Source organism: Fistularia commersonii, unplaced genomic scaffold (assembly GCF_037954325.1).
Source record: "Fistularia commersonii isolate RoL2024-O1a breed Wild unplaced genomic scaffold, RoL_Fcom_v1.0 HiC_scaffold_118, whole genome shotgun sequence".
Classification (NCBI taxonomy): Eukaryota; Metazoa; Chordata; class Actinopteri; order Syngnathiformes; family Fistulariidae; genus Fistularia; species Fistularia commersonii.
The window spans coordinates 16,693-41,727 of record NW_028234076.1 but is presented as its reverse complement, the minus strand read 5'-3'; the positions used below and the strand labels follow the sequence as shown (position 1 = coordinate 41,727).

The 25,035-nt window shown below is 37.0% G+C and overlaps 1 protein-coding gene across 1 annotated transcript; it reads right to left on the bottom strand.

The window, feature by feature from the left end:
- Positions 1-13,073: 13,073 nt before the first annotated feature.
- On the bottom strand, positions 13,074-19,024 carry LOC147211705 (uncharacterized). Its single transcript, XM_086143600.1, has 2 exons — positions 16,520-19,024; positions 13,074-16,324 (listed from the first exon to the last, which is right to left on the bottom strand). The coding sequence occupies exons 1-2, from the start codon at positions 19,022-19,024 to the stop codon at positions 13,478-13,480; spliced, it is 5,352 nt and encodes a 1,783-aa protein (XP_085999726.1). The 3' UTR covers positions 13,074-13,477.
- Positions 19,025-25,035: the final 6,011 nt, after the last annotated feature.

Below are 25,035 nucleotides of genomic sequence, written 5' to 3'. Positions count from 1 at the left end.
GGCCTGCAAACAAGCATTTAAGAAATCAGAGAAATTTCTCAGTCCTTCGGCATCCTTACCCAGGATTTTAGGCCAATTGGATAACCTTTCTCAGAAGGCCCTTTGAATGATAAAGGGCTGGCCGTATCTCTGATCGAGTTTTTTCCAAGCATCACTGTAGGCTGCATCATCACTGCGATAGAAAGTACCTTCTAAACACTTCTGAGCCAAGCCCACCACATACCGTTTGAGATAATGTAGCTTATCAGCAGAGGAAATATTTTTTCTGTCTATGAGTGCTATAAATGCGGCCTTCCACTCAATGAAGTCAATTGGGTTGCCGTTAAATACAGTGGGTTCTGGTGTTGGCAATCTGTTGATAGCGATGCTGTCCTGGACAGCTTGTGCCAAGCAGGAGACGTCGATGGGAGAAGATGGAGCAACAACTTGGTGAGGCTGTGTTGGAGCAAGAAGAGGTGTATGGCTGAGTGGCAGGGGGTCATGAGGAGGCTGAAAGGGCTGGATGTTAGACTCCTCTTTAGCTTCCCTGTCATAAACCTCCAATCTGGCTTGAGCAGCTCTTAGATTTCATTCAGCCTGCAAGTTTTCTAATTCTGTTTTATGTCTTTCTAATTCTTTTCTGTGCTCCTCCTCTAGCGCTCTTATTTTCTCTCTCTGTATCTTTTCTTCTACCAACAATTTATATTCAGCTTCCTTTGCAGCTAAATCCGCCGCTGCTTCAGCTCGCTTAGCTGCCACGCTTGTACGTTTGGAAAGACGACTGAGTTCAGAGTCAGTGCCATAAATGGAGCGAGCATAGTGTGGTTCAAGCAGCTCACGCAAGCGCTGTCCTTCATATTCTATATCATATTCGCCATCTATGCCTGTCAGTCTTTCATTTAGGATTTTCATTATATCACTTGTTACTGCTCCGCAGGCATCAACTTTGCGTCTTATTTCTGTATCAGGTGTACTAAGCATTCTCAATTCATCAAACATTTTCAAAACGTCCATCTTTGTTTTCTCTATTTCATCTGCAAGAGATGCTAGGTGCTTTTCAGAAAGCTCATGCTTGAGTTCTTGTCGTGTCTTACGAGCTATAGCTTTCCACTGATCATAGCGGTTAATAAGCTTCTTTTCCTTTCTACTTTGTTCTTCTTTACTGTATATAAGCATTTTTTCAGTGGGAATTCGCACTCGTTCTGAGCGCCGAACTGTCTCTGAAACATCAACATCATCATCCTTTAGCAGTTCAACAAGCATTTTCTCATTATTTTGCAAAGTTTCTTTAAGTTCTTGCCTGACAGCGCCCTTTTCTGCTTCACTCCGAAGCCTTTCCTTGTACTCCTCTATTTTCCGTCGAAGTGTAGCGATCTGCCCCTCGTTATCTTTTCCACGTGGATTAGCATCGCCCTCCATCATTTTTAATTATATATTTATTTAGCCTTTATCCTTATTGCTACCACCACACCGTCTTCCGCTAACCTCAGTCCTTATCCTTGTCCTCCGGAGGAGTGATCCTTTACAGCCGTAGTAATTTTCCTTTTTCCTCCGTTGGAAACGTATTGTTGTAGGTTAGCATGAAGAGGGTAAGCTCTTACTGTAATGATCCCCGTAATTTCGTGGCGGCACAGATCTTGACTGCTGGTGTAGTTTTAAAGTTTTATTCGCAACCGTTGAAAAACAAAACGTAAAAACTCAAACCATCACCACCGTAAGAGCTTGTGCTCTATTACGGGTTCATATCAAAAAATAGAAAAATAAAAACTTCGCGTAGAGGATGCAGTAACTTTCTCCTGTAAGCGCTATCGCAATAACAACCGTTTTTCCGGCGGAAGTGAGAAAATAAAATCCTCTTACCAAAATAAAATATCAAATTCGGAAAACACAATCAAACAATTTGCCTAAAATAATAACACATTTCAGGTGGTTATTTACAGACACTCTTTATCAAAAACGCTTCATCTCAGGGAGATAAACACTTTTTGACCATATGGCTATATCTTTTTAAAATGTTGCAAGATCACAATGATTTTGACATATATTATGCAGAATCAAGCCCTTTTCAACATATTTCAGCACCAGCAAGCTGCTAGAAAGGAATATTTAGTTATTGACACTCTTTTGCAAAAAAGCTTCATCTCAGGGAGATAAACACTTTTTGACCATATGGCTATATCTTTTTAAAATGTTGCAGGATCACAATGATTTTGACTTATATTATGCAGAATCAAGCCCTTTTCAACATATTTCAGCACCAGCAAGTTGCTAGAAAGGAATCTTTAGTTATTGACACTCTTTTGCAAAAAAGCTTCATCTCAGGGAGATAAAAACTTTTTGACCATATGGCTATATCTTTTTAAAATGTTGCAGGATCACAATGATTTTGACTCATATTATGCAGAATCAAGCCCTTTTCAACATATTTCAGAACCAGCGAGCTGCTAGAAAGGAATCTTTAGTTATTTACACTCTGTTGCAAAAAAGCTTCAACTCAGTGAGATAAACACTTTTTGACCATATGGCTATATCTTTTTAAAATGTTGCAAGATCACAATGATTTTGACATATATTATGCAGAATCAAGCACTTTTCAACATATTTCAGCACCAGCAAGCTGCTAGAAAGGAATCTTTAGTTATTTACACTCTGTTGCAAAAAAGCTTCAACTCAGTGAGATAAACACTTTTTGACCATATGGCTATATCTTTTTAAAATGTTGCAGGATCACAATGATTTTGACATATATTATGCAGAATCAAGCCCTTTTCAACATATTTCAGCACCAGCAAGTTGCTAGAAAGGAATCTTTAGTTATTGACACTCTTTTGCAAAAAAGCTTCATCTCAGGGAGATAAACACTTTTTGACCATATGGCTATATCTTTTTAAAATGTTGCAGGATCACAATGATTTTGACTTATATTATGCAGAATCAAGCCCTTTTCAACATATTTCAGCACCAGCAAGCTGCTAGAAAGGAATCTTTAGTTATTTACACTCTGTTGCAAAAAAGCTTCAACTCAGTGAGATAAACACTTTTTGACCATATGGCTATATCTTTTTAAAATGTTGCAGGATCACAATGATTTTGACTTATATTATGCAGAATCAAGCCCTTTTCAACATATTTCAGCACCAGCAAGCTGCTAGAAAGGACTCTTTAGTTATTTACACTCTGTTGCAAAAAAGCTTCAACTCAGTGAGATAAACACTTTTTGACCGTATGGCTATATCTTTTTAAAATGTTGCAGGATCACAATGATTTTGACTTATAGTATGCAGAATCAAGCCCTTTTCAACATATTTCAGCACCAGCAAGTTGCTAGAAAGGAATCTTTAGTTATTTACACTCTGTTGCAAAAAAGCTTCAACTCAGTGAGATAAACACTTTTTGACCATATGGCTATATCTTTTTAAAATGTTGCAGGATCACAATGATTTTGACTTATATTATGCAGAATCAAGCCCTTTTCAACATATTTCAGCACCAGCAAGCTGCTAGAAAGGAATCTTTAGTTATTTACACTCTGTTGCAAAAAAGCTTCAACTCAGTGAGATAAACACTTTTTGACCATATGGCTATATCTTTTTAAAATGTTGCAGGATCACAATGATTTTGACTTATATTATGCAGAATCAAGCCCTTTTCAACATATTTCAGCACCAGCAAGTTGCTAGAAAGGAATCTTTAGTTATTGACACTCTTTTGCAAAAAAGCTTCATCTCAGGGAGATAAATACTTTTTGACGATATGGCTATATCTTTTTAAAATGTTGCAGGATCACAATGATTTTGACTTATATTATGCAGAATCAAGCCCTTTTCAACATATTTCAGCACCAGCAAGCTGCTAGAAAGGAATCTTTAGTTATTTACACTCTGTTGCAAAAAAGCTTCAACTCAGTGAGATAAACACTTTTTGACCATATGGCTATATCTTTTTAAAATGTTGCAGGATCACAATGATTTTGACTTATATTATGCAGAATCAAGCCCTTTTCAACGTATTTCAGCACCAGCAAGCTGCTAGAAAGGAATCTTTAGTTATTGACACTCTGTTGCAAAAAAGCTTCAACTCAGTGAGATAAACACTTTTTGACCATATGGCTATATCTTGTTAAAATGTTGCAGGATCACAATGATTTTGACTTATATTATGCAGAATCAAGCCCTTTTCAACATATTTCAGCACCAGCAAGCTGCTAGAAAGGAATCTTTAGTTATTTACACTCTGTTGCAAAAAAGCTTCAACTCAGTGAGATAAACACTTTTTGACCGTATGGCTATATCTTTTTAAAATGTTGCAGGATCACAATGATTTTGACTTATATTATGCAGAATCAAGCCCTTTTCAACATATTTCAGCACCAGCAAGTTGCTAGAAAGGAATCTTTAGTTATTTACACTCTTTTGCAAAAAAGCTTCATCTCAGGGAGATAAACACTTTTTGACCATATGGCTATATCTTTTTAAAATGTTGCAGGATCACAATGATTTTGACTTATATTATGCAGAATCAAGCCCTTTTCAACATATTTCAGCACCAGCAAGCTGCTAGAAAGGAATCTTTAGTTATTTACACTCTGTTGCAAAAAAGCTTCAACTCAGTGAGATAAACACTTTTTGACCGTATGGCTATATCTTTTTAAAATGTTGCAGGATCACAATGATTTTGACTCATATTATGCAGAATCAAGCCCTTTTCAACATATTTCAGCACCAGCAAGCTGCTAGAAAGGAATCTTTAGTTATTTACACTCTGTTGCAAAAAAGCTTCAACTCAGTGAGATAAACACTTTTTGACCATATGGCTATATCTTTTTAAAATGTTGCAGGATCACAATGATTTTGACTTATATTATGCAGAATCAAGCCCTTTTCAACATATTTCAGCACCAGCAAGCTGCTAGAAAGGAATCTTTAGTTATTTACACTCTGTTGCAAAAAAGCTTCAACTCAGTGAGATAAACACTTTTTGACCATATGGCTATATCTTTTTAAAATGTTGCAGGATCACAATGATTTTGACTTATATTATGCAGAATCAAGCCCTTTTCAACATATTTCAGCACCAGCAAGCTGCTAGAAAGGAATCTTTAGTTATTTACACTCTGTTGCAAAAAAGCTTCAACTCAGTGAGATAAACACTTTTTGACCGTATGGCTATATCTTTTTAAAATGTTGCAGGATCACAATGATTTTGACTTATATTATGCAGAATCAAGCCCTTTTCAACATATTTCAGCACCAGCAAGCTGCTAGAAAGGAATCTTTAGTTATTTACACTCTGTTGCAAAAAAGCTTCAACTCAGTGAGATAAATACTTTTTGACCGTATGGCTATATCTTTTTAAAATGTTGCAGGATCACAATGATTTTGACATATATTATGCAGAATCAAGCCCTTTTCAACATATTTCAGCACCAGCAAGTTGCTAGAAAGGAATCTTTAGTTATTGACACTCTTTTGCAAAAAAGCTTCATCTCAGGGAGATAAACACTTTTTGACCATATGGCTATATCTTTTTAAAATGTTGCAGGATCACAATGATTTTGACTTATATTATGCAGAATCAAGCCCTTTTCAACATATTTCAGCACCAGCAAGCTGCTAGAAAGGAATCTTTAGTTATTTACACTCTGTTGCAAAAAAGCTTCAACTCAGTGAGATAAATACTTTTTGACGATATGGCTATATCTTTTTAAAATGTTGCAGGATCACAATGATTTTGACTTATATTATGCAGAATCAAGCCCTTTTCAACATATTTCAGCACCAGCAAGTTGCTAGAAAGGAATCTTTAGTTATTGACACTCTTTTGCAAAAAAGCTTCAACTCAGTGAGATAAACACTTTTTGACCATATGGCTATATCTTTTTAAAATGTTGCAGGATCACAATGATTTTGACTTATATTATGCAGAATCAAGCCCTTTTCAACATATTTCAGCACCAGCAAGCTGCTAGAAAGGAATCTTTAGTTATTTACACTCTGTTGCAAAAAAGCTTCAACTCAGTGAGATAAACACTTTTTGACCATATGGCTATATCTTTTTAAAATGTTGCAGGATCACAATGATTTTGACTTATATTATGCAGAATCAAGCCCTTTTCAACATATTTCAGCACCAGCAAGCTGCTAGAAAGGAATCTTTAGTTATTTACACTCTGTTGCAAAAAAGCTTCAACTCAGTGAGATAAACACTTTTTGACCATATGGCTATATCTTTTTAAAATGTTGCAGGATCACAATGATTTTGACTTATATTATGCAGAATCAAGCCCCTTTAGACATATTTCAGCACCAGCAAGCTGCTAGAAAGGAATCTTTAGTTATTTACACTCTGTTGCAAAAAAGCTTCAACTCAGTGAGATAAACACTTTTTGACCGTATGGCTATATCTTTTTAAAATGTTGCAGGATCACAATGATTTTGACTTATATTATGCAGAATCAAGCCCTTTTCAACATATTTCAGCACCAGCAAGCTGCTAGAAAGGAATCTTTAGTTATTTACACTCTGTTGCAAAAAAGCTTCAACAAAGTGAGATAAATACTTTTTGACCGTATGGCTATATCTTTTTAAAATGTTGCAGGATCACAATGATTTTGACATACATTATGCAGAATCAAGCCCTTTTCAACATATTTCAGCACCAGCGAGTTGCTAGAAAGGAATCTTTAGTTATTGACACTCTTTTGCAAAAAAGGTTCATCTCAGGGAGATAAACACTTTTTGACCATATGGCTATATCTTTTTAAAATGTTGCAGGATCACAATGATTTTGACTTATATTATGCAGAATCAAGCCCTTTTCAACATATTTCAGCACCAGCAAGCTGCTAGAAAGGAATCTTTAGTTATTTATACTCTGTTGCAAAAAAGCTTCAACTCAGTGAGATAAACACTTTTTGACCATATGGCTATATCTTTTTAAAATGTTGCAGGATCACAATGATTTTGACTTATATTATGCAGAATCAAGCCCTTTTCAACATATTTCAGCACCAGCAAGCTGCTAGAAAGGAATCTTTAGTTATTTACACTCTGTTGCAAAAAAGCTTCAACTCAGTGAGATAAACACTTTTTGACCATATGGCTATATCTTTTTAAAATGTTGCAGGATCACAATGATTTTGACTTATATTATGCAGAATCAAGCCCTTTTCAACATATTTCAGCACCAGCAAGCTGCTAGAAAGGAATCTTTAGTTATTTACACTCTGTTGCAAAAAAGCTTCAACTCAGTGAGATAAACACTTTTTGACCGTATGGCTATATCTTTTTAAAATGTTGCAGGATCACAATGATTTTGACTTATATTATGCAGAATCAAGCCCTTTTCAACATATTTCAGCACCAGCAAGCTGCTAGAAAGGAATCTTTAGTTATTTACACTCTGTTGCAAAAAAGCTTCAACTCAGTGAGATAAATACTTTTTGACCGTATGGCTATATCTTTTTAAAATGTTGCAGGATCACAATGATTTTGACATATATTATGCAGAATCAAGCCCTTTTCAACATATTTCAGCACCAGCAAGTTGCTAGAAAGGAATCTTTAGTTATTGACACTCTTTTGCAAAAAAGCTTCATCTCAGGGAGATAAACACTTTTTGACCATATGGCTATATCTTTTTAAAATGTTGCAGGATCACAATGATTTTGACTTATATTATGCAGAATCAAGCCCTTTTCAACATATTTCAGCACCAGCAAGCTGCTAGAAAGGAATCTTTAGTTATTTACACTCTGTTGCAAAAAAGCTTCAACTCAGTGAGATAAATACTTTTTGACGATATGGCTATATCTTTTTAAAATGTTGCAGGATCACAATGATTTTGACTTATATTATGCAGAATCAAGCCCTTTTCAACATATTTCAGCACCAGCAAGTTGCTAGAAAGGAATCTTTAGTTATTGATACTCTTTTGCAAAAAAGCTTCAACTCAGTGAGATAAACACTTTTTGACCATATGGCTATATCTTTTTAAAATGTTGCAGGATCACAATGATTTTGACTTATATTATGCAGAATCAAGCCCTTTTCAACATATTTCAGCACCAGCAAGCTGCTAGAAAGGAATCTTTAGTTATTTACACTCTGTTGCAAAAAAGCTTCAACTCAGTGAGATAAACACTTTTTGACCGTATGGCTATATCTTTTTAAAATGTTGCAGGATCACAATGATTTTGACTTATATTATGCAGAATCAAGCCCTTTTCAACATATTTCAGCACCAGCAAGCTGCTAGAAAGGAATCTTTAGTTATTTACACTCTGTTGCAAAAAAGCTTCAACTCAGTGAGATAAACACTTTTTGACCATATGGCTATATCTTTTTAAAATGTTGCAGGATCACAATGATTTTGACTTATATTATGCAGAATCAAGCCCTTTTCAACATATTTCAGCACCAGCAAGCTGCTAGAAAGGAATCTTTAGTTATTTACACTCTGTTGCAAAAAAGCTTCAACTCAGTGAGATAAACACTTTTTGACCGTATGGCTATATCTTTTTAAAATGTTGCAGGATCACAATGATTTTGACTTATATTATGCAGAATCAAGCCCTTTTCAACATATTTCAGCACCAGCAAGCTGCTAGAAAGGAATCTTTAGTTATTTACACTCTGTTGCAAAAAAGCTTCAACTCAGTGAGATAAATACTTTTTGACCGTATGGCTATATCTTTTTAAAATGTTGCAGGATCACAATGATTTTGACATATATTATGCAGAATCAAGCCCTTTTCAACATATTTCAGCACCAGCAAGTTGCTAGAAAGGAATCTTTAGTTATTGACACTCTTTTGCAAAAAAGCTTCATCTCAGGGAGATAAACACTTTTTGACCATATGGCTATATCTTTTTAAAATGTTGCAGGATCACAATGATTTTGACTTATATTATGCAGAATCAAGCCCTTTTCAACATATTTCAGCACCAGCAAGCTGCTAGAAAGGAATCTTTAGTTATTTACACTCTGTTGCAAAAAAGCTTCAACTCAGTGAGATAAATACTTTTTGACGATATGGCTATATCTTTTTAAAATGTTGCAGGATCACAATGATTTTGACTTATATTATGCAGAATCAAGCCCTTTTCAACATATTTCAGCACCAGCAAGTTGCTAGAAAGGAATCTTTAGTTATTGACACTCTTTTGCAAAAAAGCTTCAACTCAGTGAGATAAACACTTTTTGACCATATGGCTATATCTTTTTAAAATGTTGCAGGATCACAATGATTTTGACTTATATTATGCAGAATCAAGCCCTTTTCAACATATTTCAGCACCAGCAAGCTGCTAGAAAGGAATCTTTAGTTATTTACACTCTGTTGCAAAAAAGCTTCAACTCAGTGAGATAAACACTTTTTGACCATATGGCTATATCTTTTTAAAATGTTGCAGGATCACAATGATTTTGACTTATATTATGCAGAATCAAGCCCTTTTCAACATATTTCAGCACCAGCAAGCTGCTAGAAAGGAATCTTTAGTTATTTACACTCTGTTGCAAAAAAGCTTCAACTCAGTGAGATAAACACTTTTTGACCATATGGCTATATCTTTTTAAAATGTTGCAGGATCACAATGATTTTGACTTATATTATGCAGAATCAAGCCCCTTTAGACATATTTCAGCACCAGCAAGCTGCTAGAAAGGAATCTTTAGTTATTTACACTCTGTTGCAAAAAAGCTTCAACTCAGTGAGATAAACACTTTTTGACCGTATGGCTATATCTTTTTAAAATGTTGCAGGATCACAATGATTTTGACTTATATTATGCAGAATCAAGCCCTTTTCAACATATTTCAGCACCAGCAAGCTGCTAGAAAGGAATCTTTAGTTATTTACACTCTGTTGCAAAAAAGCTTCAACTCAGTGAGATAAATACTTTTTGACCGTATGGCTATATCTTTTTAAAATGTTGCAGGATCACAATGATTTTGACATATATTATGCAGAATCAAGCCCTTTTCAACATATTTCAGCACCAGCGAGTTGCTAGAAAGGAATCTTTAGTTATTGACACTCTTTTGCAAAAAAGGTTCATCTCAGGGAGATAAACACTTTTTGACCATATGGCTATATCTTTTTAAAATGTTGCAGGATCACAATGATTTTGACTTATATTATGCAGAATCAAGCCCTTTTCAACATATTTCAGCACCAGCAAGCTGCTAGAAAGGAATCTTTAGTTATTTATACTCTGTTGCAAAAAAGCTTCAACTCAGTGAGATAAACACTTTTTGACCATATGGCTATATCTTTTTAAAATGTTGCAGGATCACAATGATTTTGACTTATATTATGCAGAATCAAGCCCTTTTCAACATATTTCAGCACCAGCAAGCTGCTAGAAAGGAATCTTTAGTTATTTACACTCTGTTGCAAAAAAGCTTCAACTCAGTGAGATAAACACTTTTTGACCATATGGCTATATCTTTTTAAAATGTTGCAGGATCACAATGATTTTGACTTATATTATGCAGAATCAAGCCCTTTTCAACATATTTCAGCACCAGCAAGCTGCTAGAAAGGAATCTTTAGTTATTTACACTCTGTTGCAAAAAAGCTTCAACTCAGTGAGATAAACACTTTTTGACCGTATGGCTATATCTTTTTAAAATGTTGCAGGATCACAATGATTTTGACTTATATTATGCAGAATCAAGCCCTTTTCAACATATTTCAGCACCAGCAAGCTGCTAGAAAGGAATCTTTAGTTATTTACACTCTGTTGCAAAAAAGCTTCAACTCAGTGAGATAAATACTTTTTGACCGTATGGCTATATCTTTTTAAAATGTTGCAGGATCACAATGATTTTGACATATATTATGCAGAATCAAGCCCTTTTCAACATATTTCAGCACCAGCAAGTTGCTAGAAAGGAATCTTTAGTTATTGACACTCTTTTGCAAAAAAGCTTCATCTCAGGGAGATAAACACTTTTTGACCATATGGCTATATCTTTTTAAAATGTTGCAGGATCACAATGATTTTGACTTATATTATGCAGAATCAAGCCCTTTTCAACATATTTCAGCACCAGCAAGCTGCTAGAAAGGAATCTTTAGTTATTTACACTCTGTTGCAAAAAAGCTTCAACTCAGTGAGATAAATACTTTTTGACGATATGGCTATATCTTTTTAAAATGTTGCAGGATCACAATGATTTTGACTTATATTATGCAGAATCAAGCCCTTTTCAACATATTTCAGCACCAGCAAGTTGCTAGAAAGGAATCTTTAGTTATTGATACTCTTTTGCAAAAAAGCTTCAACTCAGTGAGATAAACACTTTTTGACCATATGGCTATATCTTTTTAAAATGTTGCAGGATCACAATGATTTTGACTTATATTATGCAGAATCAAGCCCTTTTCAACATATTTCAGCACCAGCAAGCTGCTAGAAAGGAATCTTTAGTTATTTACACTCTGTTGCAAAAAAGCTTCAACTCAGTGAGATAAACACTTTTTGACCGTATGGCTATATCTTTTTAAAATGTTGCAGGATCACAATGATTTTGACTTATATTATGCAGAATCAAGCCCTTTTCAACATATTTCAGCACCAGCAAGTTGCTAGAAAGGAATCTTTAGTTATTTACACTCTGTTGCAAAAAAGCTTCAACTCAGTGAGATAAATACTTTTTGACGATATGGCTATATCTTTTTAAAATGTTGCAGGATCACAATGATTTTGACTTATATTATGCAGAATCAAGCCCTTTTCAACATATTTCAGCACCAGCAAGTTGCTAGAAAGGAATCTTTAGTTATTGACACTCTTTTGCAAAAAAGCTTCATCTCAGGGAGATAAATACTTTTTGACGATATGGCTATATCTTTTTAAAATGTTGCAGGATCACAATGATTTTGACTTATATTATGCAGAATCAAGCCCTTTTCAACATATTTCAGCACCAGCAAGCTGCTAGAAAGGAATCTTTAGTTATTTACACTCTGTTGCAAAAAAGCTTCAACTCAGTGAGATAAACACTTTTTGACCGTATGGCTATATCTTTTTAAAATGTTGCAGGATCACAATGATTTTGACTTATATTATGCAGAATCAAGCCCTTTTCAACATATTTCAGCACCAGCAAGTTGCTAGAAAGGAATCTTTAGTTATTTACACTCTGTTGCAAAAAAGCTTCAACTCAGTGAGATAAATACTTTTTGACGATATGGCTATATCTTTTTAAAATGTTGCAGGATCACAATGATTTTGACTTATATTATGCAGAATCAAGCCCTTTTCAACATATTTCAGCACCAGCAAGCTGCTAGAAAGGAATCTTTAGTTATTTACACTCTGTTGCAAAAAAGCTTCAACTCAGTGAGATAAACACTTTTTGACCGTATGGCTATATCTTTTTAAAATGTTGCAGGATCACAATGATTTTGACTTATATTATGCAGAATCAAGCCCTTTTCAACATATTTCAGCACCAGCAAGTTGCTAGAAAGGAATCTTTAGTTATTTACACTCTGTTGCAAAAAAGCTTCAACTCAGTGAGATAAATACTTTTTGACGATATGGCTATATCTTTTTAAAATGTTGCAGGATCACAATGATTTTGACTTATATTATGCAGAATCAAGCCCTTTTCAACATATTTCAGCACCAGCAAGCTGCTAGAAAGGAATCTTTAGTTATTTACACTCTGTTGCAAAAAAGCTTCAACTCAGTGAGATAAACACTTTTTGACCATATGGCTATATCTTTTTAAAATGTTGCAGGATCACAATGATTTTGACTTATATTATGCAGAATCAAGCCCTTTTCAACATATTTCAGCACCAGCAAGCTGCTAGAAAGGAATCTTTAGTTATTTACACTCTGTTGCAAAAAAGCTTCAACTCAGTGAGATAAAAACTTTTTGACCGTATGGCTATATCTTTTTAAAATGTTGCAGGATCACAATGATTTTGACTTATATTATGCAGAATCAAGCCCTTTTCAACATATTTCAGCACCAGCAAGCTGCTAGAAAGGAATCTTTAGTTATTGACACTGTAATGATCCCCGTAATTTCGTGGCGGCACAGATCTTGACTGCTGGTGTAGTTTTAAAGTTTTATTCGCAACCGTTGAAAAACAAAACGTAAAAACTCAAACCATCACCACCGTAAGAGCCTGTGCTCTATTACGGGTTCATATCAAAAAATAGAAAAATAAAAACTTCGCGTAGAGGATGCAGTAACTTTCTCCCGTAAGCGCTATCGCAATAACAACCGTTTTTCCGGCGGAAGTGAGAAAATAAAATCCTCTTACCAAAATAAAATATCAAATTCGGAAAACACAATCAAACAATTTACCTAAAATAATAACACATTTCAGGTGGTTATTTACACTCCCACCAAATTACAGTGTTTCATATGGAAATGTTAAACACGTAATTTCCACATCAACAAAATAACCTGTTAAAACATTTACTGTACAACACAGTTAACTATACTACATTACATAACTACAATGGGTTCAATCTGCCTCTAGCAACAAAACTAATTTTTGGACGGGGCGCTCCACTGATGAAAGGTTGTTGGTGCGCTCTCCCTGCTGATTCAGTTCCTTATCGCCAAGCAGGATTTTTACCCGTCTCACAAGTCCATCTTGACCCTTAAGGATTTCCGAGACTCTGCCTAGTCTCCACTGGTTCCTGGGCAAAGTGTCATCAGTGTCCATGACTATATCTCCAACCTCCAGGTTCCTTTTTATACTATGCCAGCGCTGTCTCACCGTGATGTTGTGGAGATACTCCCTTTTCCATCTACTCCAAAATTGCTCCGTCAAGTATTGCACCTGACGCCATCTCTTTCTTCCGTAAAGATACGGTCTTTCAAAGGTGCCAGGAGGAGGTAAGGCAGTAGTGGATTTCATTGAGATCAGGTGGTTAGGAGTCAGTGGTTCTAGACTATTAGGGTCGTTCAGAGTGTCAACAGTGAGTGGACGGCTGTTTATTATGGCCATAGTCTCATAAAGGAAAGTGCGTAACGAAGTATCATTGAGCCTACCAGGGGACAATAGCAGGGTGGCATTGAGGACACTTCTTACAGTCCTAATCTGTCGTTCCCATACACCCCCGGCGTGGCTGGCGTGAGGTGCATTCACTACAAACTCACACTGTTTCTCTGCGAGGAATGTATTCAGTCTGTCCATGTCCAATTCCTTTAGTGCAGCATTCAGTTCATTTTTTGCACCCATAAAGTTAGTGCCTTGATCACATTTAATTTGTCTTACAGCACCTCTTAAAGCGATGAAGCATCTCAGTCCATTAATGAATGTGTCTGTAGACATATCTTCTAACATCTCAATGTGAACTGCTCTAGAGCACAAACAGGTGAGAATTAGACCATACCTCTTGTGTTGTTTTCTCCCTTGATTTGTCCAGAAGGGACCAAAACAGTCCATGCCACAATATGTGAACGGAGCAGACGGTTCTGTTCGTTCCACTGGAAGGTCACTCATTCTTTGGCTTTCAACAGGCCTTCTCAGCCGTCGGCAAACAACACAGTGGCGGATGCAGGTTGCCACTGCTCTGCTCAGTCCACAGATCCAATAGCCATTGGACCTGATCTCATTGATGGTGAAGCCTTTACCCTGATGTCTCACTCTTTCGTGATAATGAGCAATGATGAGTTTTGCTATGTAATGTTCTTGTGGTATGACTGTGGGGTGTTTAAATGAGGCTGGGAAAGATGAGCGGCTGAGCCTACCTCCCACCTTGAGCACACCCTCTGTGTCTACGAAAACATCAAGATGACTCAGCTTGTTGTTCCTTGGAAGTTGATGACCTCTGCGCAGAAAGTTCATTTCTCTTGGGTATGCTTGATTTTGCAGGTCTTTAATGATGAGTTGCTCTGCACTTTGTCTTTCACTGACTGTTGAGAGGGCATTAGATTTATCCTTACGAGCACGTCGCAAAAGGCGTGCCACCGCTCTGACAGCCTGAGACCAAGATGAAAATTTACAGAGTCTGTCCACAAGGTTGACTTGCACTGAGGTCTCTGCCTGAAAGGTCTGAGCCTTTTTAACTTCTGGGTCACCCACGGGTAGCTCTGTAGGTACTTCCGGCATTTCTATTTTATTTTTCCAAAGAAAGCTAGGGCCAGTAAACCAATCAGATGAGAGCAACTCGTCCACTGTTGTCCCCCGAGAAGCGCAGTCTGCTGGGTTGTCTTCGGATGGTACGTAGAACCATTGTTTAGCGTCTGAGAAATGACAAATTTTCTGCACCCTATTTGCTACAAAGGTGTGAAAACGGCGGGCATCATTATTAATGTAGCCTAAGACAACCTTTGAGTCTGTCCAATAGAACTCCTCAATATCAGCATAGCCTAATTCTTCTTTAAGCATATTGCTCACCCTGACTGAGACCACAGCTGCGGTGAGCTCCATCCTTGGTATAGTTGTTACTTTCAGCGGTGAGACACGTGCCTTTCCCAGGAGAAGAGTGCAATGTATGTCTCCCCCTTTACTAATCAGTCTCTGGTAAGTACATTGACCATAGCCAGCAGTACTGGCATCAGAGAAGTGATGTAATTCTGCTTTAATTACCTCTCCAAAGCCAGCCGGCCGATAACAACGAGCTATGTGTATTTTTTCCAGCTTCACAAGGTCACCCTGCCATTTCTCCCACCGTGACTTTAACCTCTCTGGGATTGGGTCATCCCATCCTGTTCCTCGATGGCACATTTCCTGGAGAACTTTCTTTCCAACGAGGAGATAAGGTGCAATGAAGCCCAGCGGGTCGTACACGGAGGCGACGGATGACAGGATGCCCCGTCGTGTTGCTGGTTGGTCCTTAGGTGTGATTTTAAAAGTAAAACAATCATCCTCAATGTTCCAGTGGATCCCCAGTACTCTTTCCAAGGCTGTATCACTGAATGTGAGATTCTTTGCTTTGCTGTCTGTCGCGTGTTCTGTTGCTGGGATGCTCTGCAGAACGGCACGGTTATTTGATGCAAATTTGTGCAGGCGTAGACCTCCCTTTGCGCACAGTTCACGTGCCTCCTTTGCTAGACAGATGGCCTTTTCTTCTGACTCGACACTAGCTATTCCATCATCCATATAGAAGTCTCTGGCAATGAACTGGGATCCTAGTGGATATGTGAGACTGTGTTCTTTGGCAAGCTGCTTTAATCCGTAGTTTGCACATCCTGGTGAAGATACGGCTCCAAAAAGATGAACTTTCATCCTGAACTCCTGAGCAGGTGTGCTTGTGTTGCCGTTCTCCCACCATAGGAAACGTAGGTAGTCGCGGTCATTTTCTGAGACATGGAACTGGTGAAACATCTTCTCAATGTCACACATTAAAGCAACGGGATGCTGCCGGAAACGAATAAGTACTCCCGTCAGACTGTTGATCATGTCTGGGCCTGACAAAAGGTGTTCATTGAGACTGTGACCTTTATACTTAGCTGAGCAGTCGAATACTACTCTAAGCTTTTCAGGCTTTTTGGGGTGGTAAACACCATGGTGAGGTATGTACCACCTTTCTCCCTCAGTGCCTTCCATACGTACCTTTTCTACGTCACCCCTTTCAATGATGTCCTTCATGTATTTCGCATAGTCCTTCTTGTATTTTTCATCTGCAATGAACTTTCCTTTCAGGTGGTTAAGTCTCATAGAAGCAAGCTGCTTGTTGTCAGGTAAAGACGGCCTTTCTTTGAATGGGAGGGGCATTTCATAATGTCCATGTTCGTTTTTCCTTATATTTTCCCTTAACTTATCAAGAAAGATCAAATCCTGTTGGGAGACGGTTTTGTCCTTTTCCAGAGTGTCTCTGAAATCAGTCTCTAGAACCTTGAGAGCATCCAAAGGGGTCGTGGCAGGTAGCTCCTTCACGATTACTCTGTGGCAGTGACTGGTTAATGATGAGTTGGAGAGAGGAGCTGAACAGCCAACAATAGTCCATCCTAAGTCTGTGAGAACGGCAAAGGGTTCGTCATCCTTTCCAGTTATGACTTGTCTGGGTACAAGTGTTCTTGGACAGTTGTAGCCGATCAGTAACCCCACTTCACAACTCAGCAGCGGTGGTATTTGGTCAGCTATTGGGGTGAAATGGCGCCATTTTTGGGCTGTTTCATGGGTTGGAATATGTTCTCTGTTGGCAGGTATGCAGTCTTTGGTGTAGACAGGGGGTAAACTAATGTGCACAGTGGAATGGAAACCTCTCACACGTAGACCAGATGCTCTTTCACTTTTTAAAACCATATTCTCTCCCATCATAGTGGTGAGCCTTAGTTTAACTGGGTAGGTAGTTAGCTGCAGTTCATTACTCACATCTCGTTCGATAAATGTTGTGTCGCTTTGTGTGTCCAGCAGGGCGTACACAAGTTTCTCTCTGGATGGATCCCTTTCATTTGAGACCCACACTGGCACTATCATGGAGGTGTTTGCTGCCTGACCTTGACTGGTGACGTTGAGGGACACAGCAGATGTAGGCTCTGTTTCAGTGTGTTGTGTGGTATCTCTTTTGTTTTCCTTTACCTTATTTTCACCCTTTTGGTAGCTGTTGTCGTGAAGACAGGTAGGATGTCGACCTTTGCACAAGCCACATGAGAGACGGGATCTGCATTCTTTCACACCATGACCAGGTTTCAAGCAGCCGTAGCACAGTTTGTTGTTCTTGACATAGGCCCTCCTATATTCCAGTGTCTCTTTCAGGAAGTCTGGGCATTTGCAGAGTAGATGATTATTATTCTGACATAACAAACATGCAGTTTTGACCCTTTCTTTCATCATTGTCTGACTGTTATTGTTCACCACTGTTTGTGTGTTGAAGACACTGATTTTGTTCCTTTTGTTGAACCTTGTGTTCACCTTGTCATAGCAGGATTCAGATGAATGGAGAGCAAAAAGGGAAGTGACTGGATTGCAGGCGGTTTCTGACTCAATGGACATGAATTTGGCAAATTCTTCGAAGTTGGGAAAATCCTTTCCCTGTGAGAGACAGACAGTTACCTGGCGGTTCCACCGAGATGCTAACCATTCAGGCAGTTTCCTTATCAACTTCTGATTTTCTTCACAATCATTTAGGATATTCAAACCCCTTACATGAGGCATGGCCTGCAAACAAGCATTTAAGAAATCAGAGAAATTTCTCAGTCCTTCGGCATCCTTACCCAGGATTTTAGGCCAATTGGATAACCTTTCTCGGAAGGCCCTTTGAATGATAAAGGGCTGGCCGTATCTCTGATCGAGTTTTTTCCAAGCATCACTGTAGGCTGCATCATCACTGCGATAGAAAGTACCTTCTAAACACTTCTGAGCCGAGCCCACCACATACCGTTTGAGATAATGTAGCTTATCAGCAGAGGAAATATTTTTTCTGTCTATGAGTGCTATAAATGCGGCCTTCCACTCAATGAAGTCAATTGGGTTGCCGTTAAATACAGTGGGTTCTGGTGTTGGCAATGTGTTGATAGCGATGCTGTCCTGGACAGCTTGTGCCAAGCAGGAGACGTCAATGGGAGAAGATGGAGCAACAACTTGGTGAGGCTGTGTTGGAGCAAGAAAAGGTGTATGGCTGAGTGGCAGGGGGTCATGAGGAGGCTGAAAGGGCTGGATGTTAGACCCCTCTTTAGCTTCCCTGTCATAAACCTCCAATCTGGCTTGAGCAGCTCTTAGATTTCTTTCAGCCTGCAAGTTTTCTAATTCTGTTTTATGTCTTTCTAATTCTTTTCTGTGCTCCTCCTCTAGCGCTCTTATTTTCTCTCTCTGTATCTTTTCTTCTACCAACAATTTATATTCAGCTTCCTTTGCAGCTAAATCCGCCGCTGCTTCAGCTCGCTTAGCTGCCACGCTTGTACGTTTGGAAAGACGACTGAGTTCAGAGTCAGTGCCATAAATGGAGCGAGCATAGTGTGGTTCAAGCAGCTCACGCAAGCGCTGTCCTTCATATTCTATATCATATTCGCCATCTATGCCTGTCAGTCTTTCATTTAGGATTTTCATTATATCACTTGTTACTGCTCCGCAGGCATCAACTTTGCGTCTTATTTCTGTATCAGGTGTACTAAGCATTCTCAATTCATCAAACATTTTCAAAACGTCCATCTTTGTTTTCTCTATTTCATCTGCAAGAGATGCTAGGTGCTTTTCAGAAAGCTCATGCTTGAGTTCTTGTCGTGTCTTACGAGCTATAGCCTTCCACTGATCATAGCGGTTAATAAGCTTCTTTTCCTTTCTACTTTGTTCTTCTTTACTGTATATAAGCATTTTTTCAGTGGGAATTCGCACTCGTTTTTCACCATATGGCGTTTTTCACCATATGGCTATATCTTTTTAAAATGTTGCAGGATCACAATGATTTTGACTTATATTATGCAGAATCAAGCTCTTTTCAACATATTTTTGCACCAGTAAGCTGCTAGAAAGGAATCTTTAGTTATTGACACTCTTTATCAAAAACGCTTGAACGCAGGGAGATAAACACTTTTTGACCGTATGGCTATATCTTTTCAAAATGTTGCAGGATCACAATGATTTTGACTTATATTACGCAGAATCAAGCCCTTTTCAACATATTTCAGCACCAGCAAGCTGCTAGAAAGCAATCTTTAGTTATTTACACTCTGTTGCAAAAAAGCTTCAACTCAGTGAGATAAACACTTTTTGACCATATGGCTATATCTTTTTAAAATGTTGCAGGATCACAATGAATTTGACTTATATTATGCAGAATCAAGCCCTTTTCAACATATTTCAGCACCAGCAAGCTGCTAGAAAGGAATCTTTAGTTATTTACACTCTGTTGCAAAAAAGCTTCAACTCAGTGAGATAAACACTTTTTGACCATATGGCTATATCTTTTTAAAATGTTGCAGGATCACAATGAATTTGACTTATATTATGCAGAATCAAGCCCTTTTCAACATATTTCAGCACCAGCAAGCTGCTAGAAAGGAATCTTTAGTTATTTACACTCTGTTGCAAAAAAGCTTCAACTCAGTGAGATAAACACTTTTTGACCATATGGCTATATCTTTTTAAAATGTTGCAGGATCACAATGATTTTGACTTATATTATGCAGAATCAAGCCCTTTTACACATATTTCAGCACCAGCAAGCTGCTAGAAAGGAATCTTTAGTTATTTAAACTCTGTTGCAAAAAAGCTTCAACTCAGTGAGATAAACACTTTTTGACCATATGGCTATATCTTTTTAAAATGTTGCAGGATCACAATGATTTTGACTTATATTATGCAGAATCAAGCCCTTTTCAACATATTTCAGCACCAGCAAGCTGCTAGAAAGGAATCTTTAGTTATTTACACTCTGTTGCAAAAAAGCTTCAACTCAGTGAGATAAAACACTTTTTGACCATATGGCTATATCTTTTTAAAATGTTGCAGGATCACAATGATTTTGACTTATATTATGCAGAATCAAGCCCTTTTCAACATATTTCAGCACCAGCAAGCTGCTAGAAAGGAATCTTTAGTTATTTACACTCTGTTGCAAAAAAGCTTCAACTCAGTGAGATAAACACTTTTTGACCATATGGCTATATCTTTTTAAAATGTTGCAGGATCACAATGATTTTGACTTATATTATGCAGAATCAAGCCCTTTTCAACATATTTCAGCACCAGCAAGCTGCTAGAAAGGAATCTTTAGTTATTTACACTCTGTTGCAAAAAAGCTTCAACTCAGTGAGATAAACACTTTTTGACCATATGGCTATATCTTTTTAAAATGTTGCAGGATCACAATGATTTTGACTTATATTATGCAGAATCAAGCCCTTTTACACATATTTCAGCACCAGTAAGCTGCTAGAAAGGATTCTTTAGTTATTGACACTCTTTATCAAAAACGCTTCAACGCAGGGAGATAAACACTTTTTGACCGTATGGCTATATCTTTTCAAAATGTTGCAGGATCACAATGATTTTGACTTATATTATGCAGAATCAAGCCCTTTTCAACATATTTCAGCACCAGCAAGCTGCTAGAGAGGAATCTTTAGTTATTTACACTCTGTTGCAAAAAAGCTTCAACTCAGTGAGATAAACACTTTTTGACCGTATGGCTATATCTTTTTAAAATGTTGCAGGATCACAATGATTTTGACTTATATTATGCAGAATCAAGCCCTTTTCAACATATTTCAGCACCAGCAAGCTGCTAGAAAGGAATCTTTAGTTATGTACACTCTGTTGCAAAAAAGCTTCAACTCAGTGAGATAAACACTTTTTGACCATATGGCTATATCTTTTTAAAATGTTGCAGGATCACAATGATTTTGACTTATATTATGCAGAATCAAGCCCTTTTCAACATATTTCAGCACCAGCAAGCTGCTAAGAAAGGAATCTTTAGTTATTGACACTCTTTATCAAAAACGCTTCAACTCAGGGAGATAAACACTTTTTGACCGTATGGCTATATCTTTTCAAAATGTTGCAGGATCACAATGATTTTGACTTATATTATGCAGAATCAAGCCCTTTTCAACATATTTCAGCGCCAGCAAGCTGCTAGAAAGGAATCTTTAATTATTTACACTCTTTATCAAAAACGCTTCAACTCAGGGAGATAAACACTTTTTGACCGTATGGCTATATCTTTTCAAAATGTTGCAGGATCACAATGATTTTGACTTATATTATGCAGAATCAAGCCCTTTTCAACATATTTCAGCACCAGCAAGCTGCTAGAAAGGAATCTTTAGTTATTTACACTCTGTTGCAAAAAAGCTTCAACTCAGTGAGATAAACACTTTTTGACCGTATGGCTATATCTTTTCAAAATGTTGCAGGATCACAATGATTTTGACTTATATTATGCAGAATCAAGCCCTTTTCAACATATTTCAGCACCAGCAAGCTGCTAGAGAGGAATCTTTAGTTATTTACACTCTGTTGCAAAAAAACCTTCAACTCAGTGAGATAAACACTTTTGACCATATGGCTATATCTTTTTAAAATGTTGCAGGATCACAATGATTTTGACTTATATTATGCAGAATCAAGCTCTTTTCAACATATTTCAGCACCAGTAAGCTGCTAGAAAGGAATCTTTAGTTATTGACACTCTTTATCAAAAACGCTTCAACGCAGGGAGATAAACACTTTTTGACCGTATGGCTATATCTTTTCAAAATGTTGCAGGATCACAATGATTTTGACTTATATTACGCAGAATCAAGCCCTTTTCAACATATTTCAGCACCAGCAAGCTGCTAGAGAGGAATCTTTAGTTATTTACACTCTGTTGCAAAAAAGCTTCAACTCAGTGAGATAAACACTTTTTGACCATATGGCTATATCTTTTTAAAATGTTGCAGGATCACAATGATTTTGACTCATATTATGCAGAATCAAGCCCTTTTCAACATATTTCAGCACCAGCAAGCTGCTAAGAAAGGAATCTTTAGTTATTGACACTCTTTATCAAAAACGCTTCAACTCAGGGAGATAAACACTTTTTGACCGTATGGCTATATCTTTTCAAAATGTTGCAGGATCACAATGATTTTGACTTATATTATGCAGAATCAAGCCCTTTTCAACATATTTCAGCGCCAGCAAGCTGCTAGAAAGGAATCTTTAATTATTTACACTCTTTATCAAAAACGCTTCAACTCAGGGAGATAAACACTTTTTGACCGTATGGCTATATCTTTTCAAAATGTTGCAGGATCACAATGATTTTGACTTATATTATGCAGAATCAAGCCCTTTTCAACATATTTCAGCACCAGCAAGCTGCTAGAAAGGAATCTTTAGTTATTTACACTCTGTTGCAAAAAAGCTTCAACTCAGTGAGATAAACACTTTTTGACCGTATGGCTATATCTTTTCAAAATGTTGCAGGATCACAATGATTTTGACTTATATTATGCAGAATCAAGCCCTTTTCAACATATTTCAGCACCAGCAAGCTGCTAGAGAGGAATCTTTAGTTATTTACACTCTGTTGCAAAAAAACCTTCAACTCAGTGAGATAAACACTTTTGACCATATGGCTATATCTTTTTAAAATGTTGCAGGATCACAATGATTTTGACTTATATTATGCAGAATCAAGCTCTTTTCAACATATTTCAGCACCAGTAAGCTGCTAGAAAGGAATCTTTAGTTATTGACACTCTTTATCAAAAACGCTTCAACGCAGGGAGATAAACACTTTTTGACCGTATGGCTATATCTTTTCAAAATGTTGCAGGATCACAATGATTTTGACTTATATTACGCAGAATCAAGCCCTTTTCAACATATTTCAGCACCAGCAAGCTGCTAGAGAGGAATCTTTAGTTATTTACACTCTGTTGCAAAAAAGCTTCAACTCAGTGAGATAAACACTTTTTGACCATATGGCTATATCTTTTTAAAATGTTGCAGGATCACAATGATTTTGACTCATATTATGCAGAATCAAGCCCTTTTCAACATATTTCAGCACCAGCAAGCTGCTAGAAAGGAATCTTTAGTTATTTAAACTCTGTTGCAAAAAAGCTTCAACTCAGTGAGATAAACACTTTTTGACCATATGGCTATATCTTTTTAAAATGTTGCAGGATCACAATGATTTTGACTTATATTATGCAGAATCAAGCCCTTTTCAACATATTTCAGCACCAGCAAGCTGCTAGAAAGGAATCTTTAGTTATTTAAACTCTGTTGCAAAAAAGCTTCAACTCAGTGAGATAAACACTTTTTGACCATATGGCTATATCTTTTAAAAATGTTGCAGGATCACAATGATTTTGACTTATAGTATGCAGAATCAAGCCCTTTTCAACATATTTCAGCACCAGCAAGCTGCTAGAAAGGAATCTTTAGTTATTTACACTCTGTTGCAAAAAAGCTTCAACTCAGTGAGATAAACACTTTTTGACCATATGGCTATATCTTTTTAAAATGTTGCAGGATCACAATGATTTTGACTTATATTATGCAGAATCAAGCCCTTTTCAACATATTTCAGCACCAGCAAGCTGCTAGAAAGGAATCTTTAGTTATTTAAACTCTGTTGCAAAAAAGCTTCAACTCATTGAGATAAACACTTTTTGACCATATGGCTATATCTTTTTAAAATGTTGCAGGATCACAATGATTTTGACTTATATTATGCAGAATCAAGCCCTTTTCAACATATTTCAGCACCAGCAAGCTGCTAGAAAGGAATCTTTAGTTATTGACACTCTTTATCAAAAACGCTTCAACTCAGGGAGATAAACACTTTTTGACCGTATGGCTATATCTTTTTAAAATGTTGCAGGATCACAATGATTTTGACTCATATTATGCAGAATCAAGCCCTTTTCAACATATTTCAGCACCAGCAAGCTGCTAGAAAGGAATCTTTAGTTATTTACACTCTGTTGCAAAAAAGCTTCAACTCAGTGAGATAAACACTTTTTGACCATATGGCTATATCTTTTTAAAATGTTGCAGGATCACAATGATTTTGACTTATATTATGCAGAATCAAGCCCTTTTCAACATATTTCAGCACCAGCATGCTGCTAGAAAGGAATCTATAGTTATGTACACTCTGTTGCAAAAAAGCTTCAACTCAGTGAGATAAACACTTTTTGACCATATGGCTATATCTTTTTAAAATGTTGCAAGATCACAATGATTTTGACTTATATTATGCAGAATCAAGCCCTTTTCAACATATTTCAGCACCAGCAAGCTGCTAGAAAGGAATCTTTAGTTATTTACACTCTGTTGCAAAAAAGCTTCAACTCAGTGAGATAAACACTTTTTGACCATATGGCTATATCTTTTTAAAATGTTGCAGGATCACAATGATTTTGACTTATATTATGCAGAATCAAGCCCTTTTCAACATATTTCAGCACCAGCAAGCTGCTAGAAAGGAATCTTTAGTTATTTACACTCTGTTGCAAAAAAGCTTCAACTCAGTGAGATAAACACTTTTTGACCATATGGCTATATCTTTTTAAAATGTTGCAGGATCACAATGATTTTGACTTATATTATGCAGAATCAAGCCCTTTTCAACATATTTCAGCACCAGCAAGCTGCTAGAAAGGAATCTTTAGTTATTTACACTC

Coding starts and splice junctions, on each gene's coding strand:
- LOC147211705 (XM_086143600.1), bottom strand. CDS start 19,024: ATGCTTAGTACACCTGATACAGAAATAAGACGCAAAGTTGATGCCTGC. Junction 16,325..16,519: donor AAAGGGGTGACGTAGAAAAG/GTACGTATGGAA, acceptor CGTTTCCGGCAG/CATCCCGTTGCTTTAATGTG.